Consider the following 18830-nt stretch of genomic DNA (forward strand, 5'->3'; position numbering starts at 1 on the left):
CGGTGCACTTTGACAGAATTAACACGCGCTTCTAGTGAGTCATTCGACTACCAGCATGCATCGGGTGAACTTTTTTTTTCATGTGGGTGGGATTTTTTGAGAGGCGTTGCCGCACACCGAGCACTTCAGGATTATATACCCGCAGCAAGGCACGCATTTTCATACATTGCGCATTTTACTGCTGCGTACATCACTGCAATTTTCAGAGTTTGCGATATTCCGAAAAATAAAGATTTAACCATGGCCAACTACATTCACGTACCGGACGAGGCTCCAGCTGTGCCCAAAATAGACGTGACAGTTGACGAGAGCGACTACAGACCCGGTGCACTGAAACTGATCAAGGCGCTGAGACCGAGCTGGAAGCCATCCGAGGTCAAAATTAAGGTACCGTTTATAGTATTATTTTTTTAATTTTACTGTTATTTTACTGTCTGTTTTTGTATGATATGTCTTCACATTTCTCGTGCTCAAATTTTCATTTCTTCGTAGTTAAAGTTGTTTAGCAGGCAAGGTGCTTCCATTTTAAAACTCAAGTTAGCTAAAAGTAACGTTAATTCATTCCATGAGCTAATGTCAGCCGAAACTAGCTAGCATAATGACATCACAGACAGCTCAAATGCTACGTTAATGTCACTATTAAACTGCTGTTGACATCCTCAGACAAATGGTAGATAATTTCCTCGACGTGTTACGGCTCAGGAGATGCTGCTGTAATCTTTCCCCGTTAGGGTTAATGTTTTGCCTTTGTAAATAGTATCTGCGTCAGCTCAGGTCATGATCAAACAGAGGGAGTCTCTTGCCGCTTTTGGCGCAGTCAAGCCCGCTCCCTCTGCGTTACTTGAGCGGCGTTATAGTTAACTTCAGTCTTATGTAATCCGTCTGAACGCTGTACCGGACACGAACTGTTCGAGACTTGCATGGAGGTGGTTAAACGCAGATAGAGGAGAGGTGGTACCTGTCAGTTTAGATTTTAAATTATCATCATGCTGCGCCCCAATGTACAAGTTTCAGGAATTTAAGAAATTGGCAGGGTGTTTAGTATAGGCTAGAAATCTCTTGTCTATTCTTGTAAACTCATGGAAGAAACAGATGACAAATGGAGCATGACTAAAGAGTATTTGCATTTACTTTTTGCAAAAGTGACTTAATATAATCCTACAGGTTTCCAGTTTGATCTGCCAAGGCAGAGAGGATTATTATTATTTTTTTATAAAACAAACAGAAAAGGGAACATTATTTCTAAACATTACATTATTTTTATCGTAGACAAACACTGTAAGACATGCACTCTGACATTACAGCTTGGCTAGATATACTGAAAGTGAATTATTCTCCTTTGCAATTACAGACTGTGGTTGTGGGGGTGTGGCTCTGCTTGGTAAACACAGCGAGCCTGAGAGCTGATCACATGCTCTGCCACCCTTGCCTATATTCATCAATGAGTGCAAAGTGGGAACTCAGCAAATGCCAGTCATTGCTTCCTCAGGCAAAATAAAATTCCCCACAATCCTGTCGTTCTCAGTCAATCCCTTCTAGAGTGAACAATTAGAGATGGTATGTTGGCACAATGCCCACCCTCTACCCCCCCCCCAAAAACAAAAATGCTCCCAGTTTCACAACAGAGACAGTTAGACAGTGAGCGTAAATCACCCCAGACAGGCCCAAATTGTTTTATGGCGACATTAATTCCTCTTCTGTCTTCTGTTATTTGCCAGACCCTTGCTCCCCTCAGAACTTATGTAACACTCAGAATAATGTAGGTGTTCAGACACAGCACTTAAATAGCATAATGTGGAGGATGGTCCTACTCTCATTTAACCGTAGGCATCAAGCTTGGTTGTTAAAGCATCGGATGAATCATGATTTTTCCCTGATTCACCTGTTTTTTCTCTTTCATCTATTTGTCTCCACAGTTTTTCACAGATGGAATAACCAATAAGTTGCTGGGCTGCTATGTGGGTGCAGTTATGCAGGATGTGGTTCTGGTCCGTATTTACGGCAACAAAACAGAACTGTTGGTCGACCGGGAAAATGAGGTGAAAAGCTTCAGAGTACTACACGCACACCGCTGTGCCCCGCGCCTCTACTGTACCTTCAACAACGGCCTGTGTTATGAATTTCTACAAGGAACTGCCCTGGAGCCTGAACACATTCGCAGCCAACCTGTTTTTAGGTAAAGCTCCTTTGTTATGCAGTCAAATGTCTTGAGGAGTGTTTTCAGAAAGACACCTGACTTGAGAATTAGGTTTGTCACCTGTGACTGCCCAGAAGCTAATCATGAATACTTGACAGACACACACACACACACACACACACACACACACACATTCACTAGCCTCTAACTTGCTTTATACTGCATTTATTTGCATATTTTAGGTGGCCAAGACTTGAAGGGCCAATCCTGTTTCTTTTTTTTCCTTTCTCCTCTCCATCCTTTCTTTCTCTTCTTTCCCTTTTTTCTTTCCTTCTCCATATGCACTCAATTGCACTGCTGCCGGATACACAGCATGGAACAATCCTCATAATGGTGGCGCAGTAGAAGCTGTCAAAATTCATTAAAAATCAGTCGTAGTCATACCTATGGCCCAGTTAAAAAGAAGCCTTCATTGACTGCAACCTAGTGGAAATTATTGTCCAAGATTTTATTATATGACTTATGATTAACTCTTTTATGCTTTCACCTAAATTGTCATTTACCTGATCAATTGAGCAATTTTTGTGTCAGATTTGAACTTTCTTTTATCCCTTTATGGCTAAACTGCAAGACTGGATCCTGGTTGCATATTGTTGCTTAATGCTCTAATTCAAATCCCCCCATTTTCTGTCTCTTCTACCTTCCAGGCTCATTGCCAGGCAGCTGGCCAAGTACCATGCCATCCATGCCCATAATGGCTGGGTGCCCCAGTCTGACATGTGGCTAAAGATGGGCAAGTACTTTGCTCTCATCCCCAAGTACTTCGAGGACCCTGAGCAGAACGCCAGGTGAGACCTTGTCGTAGATCAGACTTACTGAAGTCTGCTAGAACCTCAGATGTGGCTGGTTAATTGTCACAGTTTTTCCCTGATGCCCTTAAAATGTTTCAGTATATCTTAATGCCTAATCCAGCTTCACTTTCTAAGTCTAAGCCTAGAAGTAAAATGTATGGAGCATAACCATTTAGACTGCCTAAAAACAGTATAATAGTATCATACTCGAATTCAATACTAATTTAAAAGACTAAATAAAGAGGAAAACACAAAGCAATGACCAAAGTGTGCTGATTTAAAACATGAATTCAGAGTATAAAGAGACTTGTCATCGATGTGCCCCATAAAGTAAGCATGTAATAAATGTAGCTATGTAGTTTTTTTTTAGACCTTTTACAGTCTTTTTTAGAAGGCAGATTAATAAACAACTGAGCTGTAATTATGCTGTTTGGAGACATATGGCTTTTTCACTTGTATGTTTGTGTTCTCAGTCATCTTCACCTGGAACTATGACTCCCAACCTCCCTTATCAGTGAGTCACAAATATGCCAACCAACCACAAGGTGCAATTGCACAACACAAGAGTATTGATTATCAGTTCTACATGTCTCACATGACTGAGGAGGGTGGAATTTCTTTCACAATATCAGCAGGAGTGACTTCACTTTGCAACTCTGTCATTCCTAAGAGATAACACCAGAGTATATGAAAGGTTCTCTCTAAATGTGAAACTTAAAAAGAGAACATGGAACGGGTTGTAAGTATTACATTTAGTCAGCACCGTAACTCTTTATTTCTTAAACTTAAAGCCTTGTATTAATCTTGTATTATCTAAAATTGTTATTACATGAATTAACCATTAATATCTCCATCTAAATATTTAGGTTACCTAAGTTTCAGATTGTGTCAACATTGACACAAAAGAAAACAGGTGTGCTGCATCACTGGCAAACTGAGTTATGATTATCATGCATCTCTTACATGCTTTGGATACTTTGGCACCATTGAGTCTTGATTGTTTGAAAATTATATAACAACTACCTTCATCGATTTTGGCACCCAAAATGAATCCAAAACAAACATTGACTTTTACAGTCATAATAATTTTTTTATTTCTACAGAGGCCACACTAATATTAACATTGTAAGAGAAACGCTGATAAAGACTCAGGAAAGACTGCGACACTCACAGTATCTCAGAGTTCTTGTGTGTTGAAGTCAAAAATTAATAGGTGGAGTTCTTGTGACCACAAGGACTGAATCTTGGTCTTTCCATTTTGTGTTGCACCTGATCAGGTCCTACAAAATGATAGTTAGCTGTGTAGTAATTGTCTTGTACAATAAAATGTTAGCACAGCATATTCTGACAAATGAATTTATCAACTAAACTAAACTGTTTATGTGAAACACAGCTGTTGTCATGTTGTCAAGCTAGGCATAGTTGAGAAATGTGAGTGTGTGTGTGTGTGTGTGTACTTGCACTTAAGTAAATTAAATTTTACATCAACAGTAGGTCTACACCAGATCCTGTGGATTCATTTTGTGCTTTCACTTAGACTGTGCAATTATGAGTGAATCACTTTTACCTTTTCTCCTATTACTGTCCCATAAATTGTTTTGCACAGTGCTGGCTTATGTAAACTACATGTGGTTCCTTTTCTTCTCCTTGTTTTGCTTAATTTCAGTTTCTATCTTCATCCTTGCTTCTATTTCTAACTCTACTTCCTCATACTGACTTTACCTCCATCTGTCTTTTCATTTATATGCTTAATGCGCCTACCTTTTCTCAGTATTCTCATCATCTTTGACTCTCTTCCCCCTCCAGGTTGAGCATGGAGGTGCCCAGCCCACGGTGCCTCCGAGAAGAGCTGCTGTGGCTGCAGAAGAGCTTGTCGGTGCTGGGCTCCCCCGTAGTTCTCTGCCACAACGACCTGCTCTGCAAAAATATCATCTACAACCAGGTGGAGGGTGAGTATAAACCACACAAGTGTAGTCATAGGCATTACTGTATGACTGATTTGTGTTGTAGTGTGATCTGCATTGGTCCCTACGCTCAGGTAGGATTGTATTACCTGCACTTCCTCAACCCTAGTCACATGCTTCACTCATTGTCAGTGTTTGCGTTGGGCTGCAGAATTAGAACAGTCAGACGAGACAATCCAGTTGCTATTGCTCTAGGTGAAATCCTTATTTGAAACAAGGCAAACACAGCAAACATACAGTGGTATGTTAGGACTAAATTGTGTTTGACTTCCTCCAATAAATTTAGTCAAATCCTACTGTTTTTGTGAATTAACACCTCATCCATCACAGATTTCAGTTATTGCACCTTAAATCCTGGCCTTTGTGATGTTAATAAATGAGTGCACAATGAAGCCTGTTTCTAATTAGGATTTCATAGTTATTCCTAAATTTAGTCTGATCTGTCGTTCTAATTTTGTGCTAAAAATTTGGAACGAAAACCCACTTTTATCAGCCTCAACAAACAATGCCATTACTTCATACCACATTACCAAGTCTCAGTTTTATTGACAGCACATGTGTTTGGTGCTTTAGCAATATTGCTGTATTTTGATGGTATGAATGTCAAGCGACATGTCGTCAGGCAAACTTATTAGCTTACTTTTGCACTGAGTGACTTTATCATAGAGGTCAATGGGAGTGTACCAGTCAGTGAAACTGTTCTAAGCATTGTCTTAGCAGAGGAATGGTGGGGTAATTGGGCGAGAAAGAATAAACAAAGGGGGGAGGACAGTAGAGATTATTTCATGTATGTGGGAGGTGGGGTGGGGGTTGTTTAAGAGCTGTCAGCCCCCTCGTCGGTTTGCGATGAGGGGCGGGGCCATTCTCACAGCTCCTTGTGTCTAGCCTTTCTCCCCTAGGATTGACAGCTGAGGGTGTGGCTGCCCTGCGCCGCCCTGCCCTGGGGAGGCAATGGAGAGAGACAAACCTCACGCACAGTCGGCTCTGAGGGCCCACACGTAGTCTGCCCACTGCTCAGGCTAATCGGGATGAGTTCATGGCAGCAGTAGGAGCCACGTACCTATTTATTACCCTCCAATGCTACTCGGCCACCAGTTCCCTCTGACATCTTATTGCTAGGCTACTTTCAATACTGACTTTTAAACAACTGTTTTTTTATGTGCACTTGCTTTAAGTCACTCTGAGCGCCAGACAAATGCCTAAAATATAAAGCTACTTTCCATCACTGCTCCTCACGCCACCATTTCCATGTCAAAGCACCGAGATCGATGACTGGGCAGATCACAGAAGTGCAAGCATACATTATGTCCAATGAAGAGATCAAAACCAACAATGAATTTATCTGGTTTACAAGTATTGCCTGTGTCAACAAAGCCCGTTATATACTTTATATGTAGAAAGAAACAGTATGTGAACCCTTTGGAATTATCTTCATTTATGTATAAATTTGTCCATATGGTCATATCTTTATCCAAGTTAGAATTATGAACAAACGCTGTATTTTAACTAATGACACACAAACCATTGTATTGGTCTTGTCCATACTGAAAAATTCACAGTGTAGGTTGTAAAAAGTATGTGAACCCCTTGGCTAACGACATTAACAAAAGGTAACTGGGGGCAGGAGTTATCAAACCTGGAGTCCAGTCAATGAAACAACATTGGAGGTGTGGGTTAAAGCTGCTTTGACTTATAAAAAACACTCAAATATTTTGAGTTTGCTGTTCACAAGAAACATCTGATTTGAACCAGGCCTCATATAAAAGATTTCAGAAGACTTAGGGTGAAGAATAGTTGATTTCCATAAAGCTGGAAATGGTTACAAAGTCCCCTCAAAGAGTTTAGATATTAATCAGTCAGATGATTCAGTTCTGTGCCTACTCTCCATAGAAGTGGGCGTTTATCTAAGATGACTCCAAAAGCACAATGCAGAATGATCGGTTAGGTAAAAATAATGTCCAGAGTAACAGCTAAAAGGTTGGAGCTGGTTAACATCTCTGTTCATGAGTCGACTATATGCAAATCATGGAGCATGGTCTCCTGTCATGGACACCACAGAAGAGTCTGTTGCTCTCCAAAAAAAAAACATGACTCCACCTGAAGTTTGTCAAAGAGCAGCTTGACACTCTACAATACTACTTGGACAATGTTTTGTGGACTGATGAAACTTGAATTGTTGTGGAAGAACATGCAGCACTATGTATAGTGTGAATTGGGCTCTGCACACCAACATGACAACATCATCCCAAAGTAGGGTGGAGGGAGCATCATGATTTGGGGCTTTGCTACCTCTGGGTCTGGACCGCTCGCCATAATCGTCAGGAAAATATTTTCACAAGATTGTCAAGGTCTCTTACAGGATGATATCAGGGTGGCTGTCCACCTGCTGAAGCTCAGTAGAAGCTGGGTGTTGCAGCTGAGGAATGACCCTAAACATCAGAAAGTAAATCTCCTACAGAATGACTTAAGACAAAGAGAATCCACCTGTTGGAGTAACCCAGTCAGAGCCCAGACCTTAATCCTGTAGAGATGTTGTGGAATGACCTCAAGAGAGCCGCTCACACCTGACATCCTAAGAAAATGGCTGAGCTGAAGCCGCTCAGTAGAAAGACGGTACCAAGATTCCTCCTGAACATTGTGCAGGTCTGATCAGCAGCTACCAGAAGCTCTTGTTTGAGGTGAATGTTTAATGGGTGTGTTCAATAAAGACACGCAAGATTATAATTGTTGGCGTGATAGTAGCTTAAGCACATTGTGTCTGGCTACACTTGTGACTTGGATGAAGATCGGATCACATTTTGTCATGAATCAATGCAGACAACCAGCCAGGTCATTCCAAAAAGTTCACATACTTTTTCTTGCCCCTGTAATTCGTCTCTGCAGAGCTCCAGTGTTTCCTATGAGGAGCTATCAAAAACACACCAGCCATACAATTTCACTGGGTGTTATGTTCAGTTACATTATGAATGCACACAATGTAGACTATTTTGAGTCAATATCACACTGAGTATTGAGTATACTGTCCTGCTACTATGAATACTCATTAGTCCACCAAACGTGTATTGGGCTGCAGCTGAAAATAGTCCTCAATAAAGTGTTTACTCCTGCTTGAGTAACATTTGTTAAAAACTAGCGTGCAGGAAATTAATCTTTTTTTAAATTGAAAGAAGACATATGTGATCATGTTTTTGGAAATTTTCAGAAGTGATGAATGGGCTTGGGGCTGGTAGCAGCAGACAGTATGGGGAAGTTGGAAAGCACTTAGAGACAGACTAATACATTGTTGGATTTAGTCTTTTCATAGGATTTGTTGAGAACACCAATAATACAGAATATCATCAGCCTTATCCTCTACAGCTGAAACATGCTTCTGAAAAAAAGGGGGGGGGACCTCTTTGCCCTAAACATGCAGGCAAGGAGTGTCTGTGGTTCTGCATATCAAACAAGTGCTGGGCCAGTGCCCACTGTGTAACTCCCTGTATGTACTGGATGTATTCCTGTACATCCAGTATTAAAAATGGAGCATTGTTCAGAGGGCAGATGTTGCTATAATAGTCAGTTGGTTTATAGGGTAGATCTCTTGCATAGACATGTAAAAATCTGTGCAGGGAATTCATGCATGTTTGCACACTTGCAGAATCATGTTTCATGCTTCAATAAGTAAGACAAAAGGTTATCAGTACTTCTGTTTGAAAATACTATTGATTAAGAGCCAGAATGGAAAGGAATTTTCCTTTATCCCAGTCACTCCAGTCTAATGATATATGTCTTAACATTGCAAACGCGACTAGACCACACCTACAAATGACAAACACAATGGAACGGACACCCCTATAAAGTCCAGGGACTTGATCTCCAAGCAATAATTACTACATTTCTGCCTGCGCCGACTCAAGCTGTCTGAACCGTCGTGCTAGTAATCCCTGTCTTACACTGCACTTAGAGCCTTTTGTTGAACTGAAAAACAAGAGTAGGCATGAAAAGAAACCCAACATCTACCACGCTGCTTCCTGTCACTTCTGCTCAGCTGTAGTTGCGGAGTTGAAACCGCTTGTCTGCCAAACATGACAGAAGGGAAACCACCACTTCCTGTGTTGATAAAACTGTTAATATAAGTGGTGGACACTCTCTTTACCTAAGATTCTGTTAAAAAAAATACTGTCAGCAAGTGCTGCATTGCTTTTCTTCTCTCTCTTTGTCTCCCTTTGTCTCTCAACCTCCGTCACAGGCTTAGTTCCCCTGCCCTTTTCACTTTACTTAGATGTTTGCACAAAAAAAAAAAAAAAAAAAATTTGCACACATTTCTCTTGGTCCCAAGAGCCACAAAATCTCCAGTTCAGCAGCCAACAGGAAGCCTCTTAAAAATTCTGTCATTTGCAAAAGCAGCAGAGGTGTCATGCTATTGGGTTCACAGCAGACCAATGGGAAGGGAGCATTGGAGGGGAGTGTTGTGAGAAGGGGAAGTGAGGTTGCATGTATGATGGGGGGGGGAATGGGAGTTTGGCTGCAGGGCCTGATATTTCGACACTGTGCGTGCGAGCAGGAATGGATAAAAGACAAAATGTGTCAGTGAGAGAGTGAGCATGTGTGAAAGATGTGTTTGCCCCAACCTTTTCATCTGCTGCACAGGGGGCTATAGCCACTGCCCGGAGGTGTTCAGTTGTGTCCCGCTAGGACCTACACGCCGGCTGGTAACCCACCTCAAAGTGTCTTTCTTGTAGTCCAGCAACACCTCAAAAAACATATGTTCCATTTGTTAGGGCAAAGAAATTAGCTAAGGCCAAAACAAAGCAAAACATTAAGAGCAGAGACATTAAATTAAATATATTGTTGTTCTTTCTTTTTTTTGGATTTTGGTTAATGTCACAGTCACAACCGGGCTTGTAAAAGTAAGGGTTTGTATTTTGAGGGCAGCCACTTCATGACTGAATGCTTCCCTCTGTGTTCACTATTAATGCAGGCATCTCATGTTTTCATTGACCTACAAACGCAGAGAGACACCAACACATTCTTCTAACCACAGATTTAAAGTTATGATCGGCTTTAATCTTCAGTTATTTTCACCCATATTTCATGGGCACTAAAAGACTCTTTTGTAGTTGCTGTGAGTGTATTTTACAAACTTTATCAAAGAGCTAAAACTCCTGTTGGCTCTCAGTTACTCTGTTAGCATGGGGTACATTGTTTGCTGTAAGTCAACAAAGTTGTGTGAACATTTATTGAAGAGTGTGTTGCTGTACATGTGTTTTGGCTGAGTGCAATTTTCTAAAATCCACTTGAGTGTCTTTGTATTTTACTGTCTTCCTTCCTTCCTTCATCTCTTGCTTTTTTTTCATTTTAGTCTTTTTTTTTCCATCTCTTCAAAATTTTAACTGACCTTTTTTCTTTTATTCTGTGCATGTATCCAAAACAAACACTCTGTGAAAACGCAGCTGTATTGCTTTACCCCCTAGACTTTTGTATGTGTTCCATGTCTTGCATCAGGCTTTGCACATTATCATCTCTGCTAATGTATCCCGGCTGCCTGTTTTGTGGTTTCTTTGAAAAAGCCTGATAACTCAGTTACCAGTACATCTACTCTGATAACTAAGATACAATTGGAGACTGATCGCTCAAAGTCCCTGAGGATGTTCAAGCTATCTATCTTTTCTCATTTGTTTTTCTTCCCTTGTAGTTATTAGGTATACCTATTTTGTAAATAGCAAAGGCAACACAAAGGCATGGAATTTCCCATATTTACTTAATGGGAGTTTTTATTCTGAATATTTTGAGGGGAAACACACATTAATCAGCAGTACTGTAAATGTGTCCAGCTGTGACTTCCCTAAATCTTAACAGCCTTTGTTTTTTTATTTATTTATTTTTTTGTAGGAAGTGTTGGCTAAAATTATTTTCAGAAGAATACCTCTTTAGTCTAAATGTGTCTCTCTTTAATTCTCCTTATCTCATTTTTTCTGTGCTAAAGTCTTCTTCTGTCTACTTTCCCTCAAAATGCAAACTCGTACTCCTTGCCCCAAAATCGGCTATAACTAGCCAGCCAGTCCATTCAGACAGGAAATAACAAGAAAGTTACAGTTTGAAATGAAAGGCCTTGACATTCTGAGTTATCAAAGGGAAAACACAACATAATCATTTCATCTGCTTCCTGTGTCTCTGTCTAAACAACGCTCCTTCTCTTTCCAGGCAATGTAAAGTTCATTGACTACGAATATGCTGGGTACAATTACCAAGCCTACGACATTGGGAACCATTTCAATGAGTTCGCTGGTAAGTGAACTTCCTGGTATACATACAAAGATGCATATATGAAATGTTCACTGAGATGTCAGTCTTTTAATTGGGTGTTTATTTGTCCCAGGCCTGAATGAGGTGGATTATAGTCACTACCCAGAGCGGGCCTTTCAGCTGCAGTGGCTCCGCTCCTACTTGGAGGCCTATAAGGAGTACAAAGGCCAGGGCAGTGACGTGACTGATACAGAGGTGGAGATTCTTTATGTCCAAGTCAACCGATTTGCCCTGGTAAGCATTTGAGCACATGTAATTTAAACCACAGTTGACTTAGTAAAACAGGCTAGCCTGGTCAAGTCTCGCATTTGTAAGAAAAAGATGGTCAGGGTCTCTGATTGGCAGATAGCAGGTAGTTGACTTTTAGGCTGCATGACTGTGAGTAAAAGAATTGTCCTGGTTACGTCTGATAACCTTGTGTCTTCTGTTTGCCTAAACATTTCTCCACAATGTACTTTCAGGGTAGTGAAGGCTGTTAAGAAACAGTTGACTCTTTTCTCAGCGGTTAAAAGTTAGTTAACAATCCAGTTATATATTAGTCTTGACATACACCGTGTGGTCAAGGACAAGTATTGCTCTATGCTGTCTTAGTAGTTCTAACTACTGTACTGTGCCCGTTTCAATAACATAGAGCTGAAAATTGAACACTTGTAGGAGGAAATGCCCGGGGGCTTGTTGTGAGTTGATTTTCCATGCCCTGCTTCCTCAGGTGTTGGGCCAGCAAACACTGATTATAGTGCGATGTGGGTTAAACAGATTGCTGAGTGATGTGGGCTTTAACATGCGCTACCTGGTCTGAATATGAGATAAGGATATTTGTGAGGTGCTCACGATGCAGTCAGTATAACGGAGACAGTTTGTAACCCTCGTGAGGCTCCGCGCTCTCCCCTGAGCAGCGTTGCTTTGTTTACTGTCAAGAGGAAAAGAGGGCAGAGTGGAGGATGGGCAAGTGAAGCAATTGTGTTTCTGTGTCGGCTATTTGTTGTAGTTGCCATAGGGCTTCTGCTGGCTCAGTACATGCTCGTTGGGTGATTACAAATGACATTTACTTTACTGACAGCGAGTACATGTTAATCCTTTGTGTCTCCCTGTTGCTCTCTCCCTCTCTCCTCTGCGTCTAGGCATCTCATTTCATCTGGGGTCTCTGGGCTCTGATTCAGGCCAAGTTCTCCACCATCGACTTTGACTTCTTGGGGTATGTTGCCATCTTGAAATAAACCAGCAAGCACACTTAATCATGAGCTATTTTATTCTGCTCTTGGCAGCAGATTTCAGGCATTTAATCATTTGTTTAAGAACAAAATGTCATCCAGATTAATATTGTTTGTGTCATCTCAGTTCACAGTGTGTCTAAGCGGTCTGATATTCTTGCACTGATATCCATCTATCTAACATGTCACATACATTTTTTTTATCTTATTGCTGACACTGCTCCTCTGTCTGTGTCTCAACTCTCAGATATGCAGTCCTGCGCTTCAACCAGTACTTCAAGATGAAACCAGAGGCAGTTGCACTGAACTTACCCGAGTAAAAGCCCCCACCCCCTCATTCTCTCTTCCTCCTGCTCTTCCTCCCCTCCAACCCGCTCTGCACCTCACATGCTGACAGCCGAGCGCCCTCTAGAGGTGTGTGTAGGGAAGAGCCAGACTGAGAGTCTGTCCTGTTCAGTGCCTACAGGTCCCCTCTCTACTGTCCTTATCTCTAGAGATTGAATGGAACACAATCATAACCATCATCTACAGTCACGCCTGTTTTAACCAGGAGTTAGCTCAAATTTGTAGTGTGGGTGTGTATGAAGGACTGACTTGAGACCTGCTATAATGTGAAGTTCACATGGCTAAATTTATTGTGGTCATTTCAGTTATTCTAATATCAATTAGGATATTAACATGATATCAGCATATGTATCTGTAAGCAGCTTTTCTCATTGTTGAATCACTAAAAACAGTAAGACGGAGGTGGAATGTCACCTCATTCACAACCATTACATTGCAACCACCTACATGACAGACAGGTTGCCCAAACACTAATCTGATTGTCTGGAAACACCTTTCGCATATGCATGGGTAAAGGGAAAAACCCTTTGGGCCATTGTAGCCAATGACCAAATTTATGACATACAGTACAAAGCTTGCTTTGTTTGCAAAGGAACCAAGATTTTAAAAAAAGAAACAAATGCCAAGTTGGAAAGGCCAGTGCTACCCCCTAATCCCATGTGATATGAGCCTCACCACAAAAAGGAAAAAGGAAAAAAAAACTTGTTGCCTGTCTTGTGACTCTTGATTTCACCCTTATTTTCTCCAGTATACTGTGCATGGGTGGTGCGCCAAAACAGCCATGTAGTTATTGTTGCTGTGTAGTTTGGTGAGGGTTTGTGTTTTGGCTTTCTATACTGAAGGTAGAAACACCAAGTTGTAGGAGAGCATCTTATGTTTACATCTAACCTCTCCCTGGAGTTAAATAGTTGTATATCACTGAACAGCCATTTGACTTGAGAGAGATTTTCACTGTAAATGAGGTTTCAGGTTTGTTTTGACACTTGGTTTTCGTCTGATTCATAACTGGGGATAAAAATACATCTCACTGTAATTTGAACATTCCATGTTCATAATGTTAGACAGGACATTTGGTTGTAGGTCACATGATAAGTCAGTAGTGTTAGGGACTTTCATTCACTGTGACATCGACTGTAAGCCATGCTGTACTAGATAAGACCAAACCATTACATTGTCTGCTCCATTTCAGGGAATGTTTGGGAATCATCTTTAATATTACAAAACACTACTGTTCAGTCCTGATGAACTAAGGTCTGATCATTTTATTTACTTGTAGATCAGTCTTCATTCACAAATGTGTGTTATTAAGATAAGTGTGATACGGCCTTGCTTGACTGTCAGATTGCTGAGCCACTGTTGGCATTCATCACTTTAAGCGCCCAATGTTGAAATGAAGGTCTGTGGAAAGTGTGGAAATTTGGAAAAAAAAGAAAGTGAAGTTGGTCATCTCAAATAGGTGATCTGTGTTGAGATAAAAAAAAATTAAAAAAAATTAATGAAAGCTGTTAGTGGGACTTGAAGAGCAAGAGCACCATCTGTTGGAGAGAAAAAACAATGGCTGCTGTCAGTCGTCATTCTTAATATTCACCTTCAAGACCTTCATGTTAAATGTAACTCTTTTTTTAAAAAAAAGAAAAAAGAAAAAAAAAGAAAAAGTTTTAGGAGGCCCTTTAAAAACTAAAAAAAGTTCATCTCTTGGTTACTTTAACAAGCCTACACCAAAGTGCTGACATCTGTTTGTTTGCTTTGTACATAATGCACACATTTTCCATGTAGCACTCAGAGTATTAGAGTGACAATTATATAGACTTCTTAAAAATGACTGTTTTTATACTTATTTAAATGGCAATGTTGAGGTTGAGGTCTTTGAGAGTATGTGGATGTTTGCGGGTGCAGTAACACATGACACCTGGGCAAATAAAGTGTATTCAAAAAAGAATTAAAAAAATTGAATTGGCAAAAGAACATTACATGTTAAATGTGATGTAACAAGTTTTCTTGTTTACTCAAAAACAAATTTTCTGATTACATATTTGCCCAGGTTCCCTCTTCTGTACCAAGGTTGCAAAGCTCTGTGAAGAGACTTGACAGACAAGGCTGGATTGTCCAATCATGTATACACTCCTGCACAGTACTGGCTAAGGAGACATTGATGTGTTAGTCTGCCTGTGGCCTGTGAAATCTCCTACTTTGTACTTTACAGTTTTGAAGTTTGAAGATTAGCCTGTTACTTCTCTTCTGTCTAATTTAGTGCTGTGTCTTCAGGCTGGTGAATTAAGATGGAAGAATTAAGAAGACCTAAAAATGTGTGTATGTTGGGTTATAACATGTGAAAATCTTTCATAAAAGTGTACTTGATGGCTGGTTTGATTAAGTAACTGAAGATGTGCTGGAGGAACACATTATGGTTCTGTGGAAGATTGTTTTCTGTTTGGTGTCCATTCAGTACACCGTCACACCACGTTTACACATAACATGTACATGCATTAACGCAGTTGGTTATATTTGACTGCCACATAATCAGAATAGTAGAAATGCTAAAAATTATACTGCTGAAATATTTCTTATAGGCTTTATTTCCCCATCCATCTGAAAGAAATGAATGCATTTTCACTGTATATCAAAGGTCATCTCAGTTCTGATTATAACATGAACCAGCACTACATTTCCTAAGTGTTTGTATTTAACATTGTAAAAAAAAGTGTATCTTTAAATCTCTCTGGCCACTGTAGCATATGTTTATATGTACAGTAAACAAATGTAATAATATCTTTGCTTGTTTTGAAATAATGTGAATGAATGTACATAAAAGGAGTTTTTTTTTTCTAAAAGTTACATTAAAGTTAATAGTTGCCTGGGGTAAGAGGTGAAATTTAAAAAATGACATTTCCAATACTGTAAACATGCTTTAAAAAAAATAAAGTATATTTACCCTTATCTCTGTCTTCTTTCATCTTGTGTCTCTTTTGGTGTTTTAACAGGAAGTTCAGGGACAAACAAATTTCTTAAACATCAACATAATTGGTAAATCAAATGTATGAATTTTAACCAAAGTAGCCCTTTCTTGAATTTTATTTAAAAGATTTCACATAAATTTTATTTAAAAGATTTCACATAAATTAAGTGACAACAAAAATTGTTGTCACTTTTGTCAATTTTTGTTGTCACATAAATTAAGTGACAACAAAAATTGTGAAGAAGTTTCTATTATGTGACATAATAGAAACTTCTTACTTGAATGTCTTGGTTGCTCCCGTTTTCATTCAGTTTAACTGAGTTAAACAGCGCCCCCTGGGCTGACGGGTGATAAACATCAGCTAGTTTGTGGTCAAAGATGGAACTGCACCTTTACTGAAGTCTACCCAAAGCAAGAAAAGTTTAACATAATAGTAAAAATAATAATTGCCTCCTTTGCTGATAAACTGTGAGGGAACCAAACGGCACCCTTTGAGACAACACGGAAGTACCAAAAACTGTTAAAATGGCCAACTTTACAGCAGAAATAAACATGTTTACAAAAACGTTTTTGGTCTCTACGACTAATTTCCTCCTCCATGATGACTGTATGGGGGGGCGATAACGATAACGGAGCGGCCCACTCTGAACTTTAAACTGCTCTTCAGAAACCTATGGGTGACGTCACGGAGGCTGTAGTGAACATGTCTCTGGAATTGCGACACGAGTAGTAAATGGCCTCACAACAAACAATAGAGTGTCAACATAATTTAAATGAAACAACCTGGAGGGTTAGCTTGTTCCCCAGTATTGCTAATCTGCTCAGCTACCATGTTTTGCTGGAAGCAATGTCAGAGGAGATGAGGAGTTCTGTCAACAATCAAAGGAAGTAAGTGACCATAAAAGCAAAACATGCAGTGGGACGTTACCACACGGATACTTAATGAAAAAAAGAAGAATGGGTTTAAACATCATAAAACGTGAGTCAAATACACCCAATGCCTGTCTGTCTCTTTGCTAGCTGGTTTCTGTCCAGGTGTTTAAATGTCTCTCTGTTGCTGTGTATAGGCCTACCTCCTTGTGCTGTTGTTTGAATTATTAGCTCTTTTCACTTGTTCAGTACATCTGCTATTTATCTGTGAGATTTGCTTAATTCTGTGCTTTTAAGCTTTAATAAGTAAATAGAATATTTTTCTTATTGTTTTCCATCTTTTACACGCCATACTCTTAAGTCATGTATGTATTGATACTTCTTGAGGTGATCATGCATATAAATCTCTGATTGAGTTTATTGTTTAGTTGTTTAATTATTCAGTATGATCTTTACCTATATCAGAGTACAAGCTTTGCAGTTTATGTACTTTTGTATGGTAAGAAAATACGTGAAAATGCATAAATAATGTATCGTATCCATAGTTTCTTTTTAATGTGAACAAAGTCTGTCTTTCTAAAAAAGATATACCAGTTGAATGTCATATGGTTTGTTATATGACACCATAATAGAGCGCTGGTTTAGCAGTGCCCCTGCATAGCAATGCACCAGACCACTGTTTTACTGTAGATATGGGTGCAGTGCATGTGACAAAATAACAGGTTCAGATATTTAATGCTGCCAAAATGTTGCTATGAAGTTTCTTTGTGTCTGAGAATACCCTTTTCATCAGAATCACCTGGCCTAGGACTGAGAAAGGTATTGTTTTGAGGACAAGTTGTTTGCCGAGTTGTAACCAGTCATGACCACAAGATGGCAGTACAACCTACAGAAAGAGATTATTATGTGCACAGGTCCCCAGACCTGGCAGGAAACTCACCACAGGGTACAAAAATAATCCTATTCGACATTTATTATTTGTGATATTAATGCTTATTAACAGAGATTTCTATATTTAAAATAAAGGCAGCTTATTAATATGCCGTGTATTGAACCCCCCCTATTCAAAGCAAATAAAATACTGAATTTACTGAAGAAAACATCACATTGAAATAGGCTTTGCGACATTGAGCTCTCGGCCAGTTTTCCTTTGTAAAGGACCAAATTTGGTTTTACAGCCTGGATGTAAAAAGTAAAGCCGAAATAAAGGACCTATGGCATCAATTCAAGTGACTAGGTGAGCTCTAGGGGGCTCGAGCCTGATGTCAGACAAAACATAATTTGTTAGATCTATCACTCACTGAAAACCACTGTGAGATGGGATCGTGTGATATGTTAGTTTGCCTATGTGCTTTAAAAGTGCAGTAAGTAAATAACAAGTACATAGACAGGCTTTAGCAGTGCATATGTTTACAGTGTGCCATCCCAAGGGTTAAATTAGAAAGCCATTCATGCCTCACACCCCCAAAACCAAACAAGTAATTTCTTACCATTCTCTAGGAGCAAATCAGGCCCGCCTTTCGTCTCCCTAATGCGAGCACTGTCTTATACAGTCGAACAATTACAACAGTGCATTATCCAACTCACTGACTGTAATTCAATTAACTTCCTCCCCCTGGCTTCATCCACCCGGATAATACACACATTAATTAACAACGGGATCCAATATCGGCTGTTCTGTGCCTCCACTTATTTTCATTTCCCATAAAAAGGTCAAAGCAGCCACTTCCAACTGAAGACAATTGGTAGAAGTGTGTAGTAATGGATTACACTTATATATCACCAGGGCTCAGGGTGTGTGTGTGTGTGTGTGTGTGTGTGTGTGTGTGTGTGTGTGTGTGTGTGACGGGGAGCAGTGTTGAAGTTTGCCTGTTGGTAGTCACAGGCTGGGGCCAAGAGGAGAAGTGCTGACACAGCTGTAATGCACATCCATCAGAGGTGTCATTTCACTAAACTCATAAGGTGAAATCCCTGTGGAGTGGCAGCAAACATTTCAGGAGGGCAGAACAATCTCATTGGTCTAATTTATCTGCAGACAGAACAGACTCTGGCTAGTTAAACCTAAATGGATAGACTCTGATTTATTTCTTCATCTTTTCTTTGGGTTTAAAAACACTACACTGAAGCCTAGAAAACAGTGGCAAGGCACTAAGTGAGGTGGAAGCCACTGTGAAGACGACTATGCTCTTCAACTTACAGCATCTAACCACA

At 40.0% G+C, this 18830-nt stretch overlaps 1 protein-coding gene across 1 annotated transcript; it reads left to right on the forward strand.

Annotated features, from left to right (window-relative positions):
• The first annotated feature begins 118 nt into the window (after positions 1 to 118).
• Positions 119 to 15730, forward strand: etnk1 (ethanolamine kinase 1). Its single transcript, XM_022749145.1, has 8 exons — positions 119 to 387; positions 1917 to 2176; positions 2845 to 2985; positions 4795 to 4937; positions 11136 to 11219; positions 11311 to 11471; positions 12359 to 12432; positions 12696 to 15730. The coding sequence occupies exons 1-8, from the start codon at positions 241 to 243 to the stop codon at positions 12766 to 12768; spliced, it is 1083 nt and encodes a 360-aa protein (XP_022604866.1). The 5' UTR covers positions 119 to 240; the 3' UTR covers positions 12769 to 15730.
• The last annotated feature ends 3100 nt before the right edge of the window (positions 15731 to 18830 follow it).

The sequence above is a fragment of the Seriola dumerili genome, unplaced genomic scaffold, assembly GCF_002260705.1.
Source record: "Seriola dumerili isolate Sdu_G_001 unplaced genomic scaffold, Sdu_1.0 BDQW01000138.1, whole genome shotgun sequence".
Taxonomy (NCBI): domain Eukaryota; kingdom Metazoa; phylum Chordata; class Actinopteri; order Carangiformes; family Carangidae; genus Seriola; species Seriola dumerili.

Excerpts from the sequence above, each read along its gene's own strand:
- etnk1 (XM_022749145.1), top strand. The coding sequence starts at position 241 with ATGGCCAACTACATTCACGTACCGGACGAGGCTCCAGCTGTGCCCAAA. Across the intron at positions 388-1,916 it reads CATCCGAGGTCAAAATTAAG|TTTTTCACAGATGGAATAAC; the intron begins GTACCGTTTATA and ends TTGTCTCCACAG. Across the intron at positions 2,177-2,844 it reads CGCAGCCAACCTGTTTTTAG|GCTCATTGCCAGGCAGCTGG; the intron begins GTAAAGCTCCTT and ends TCTACCTTCCAG.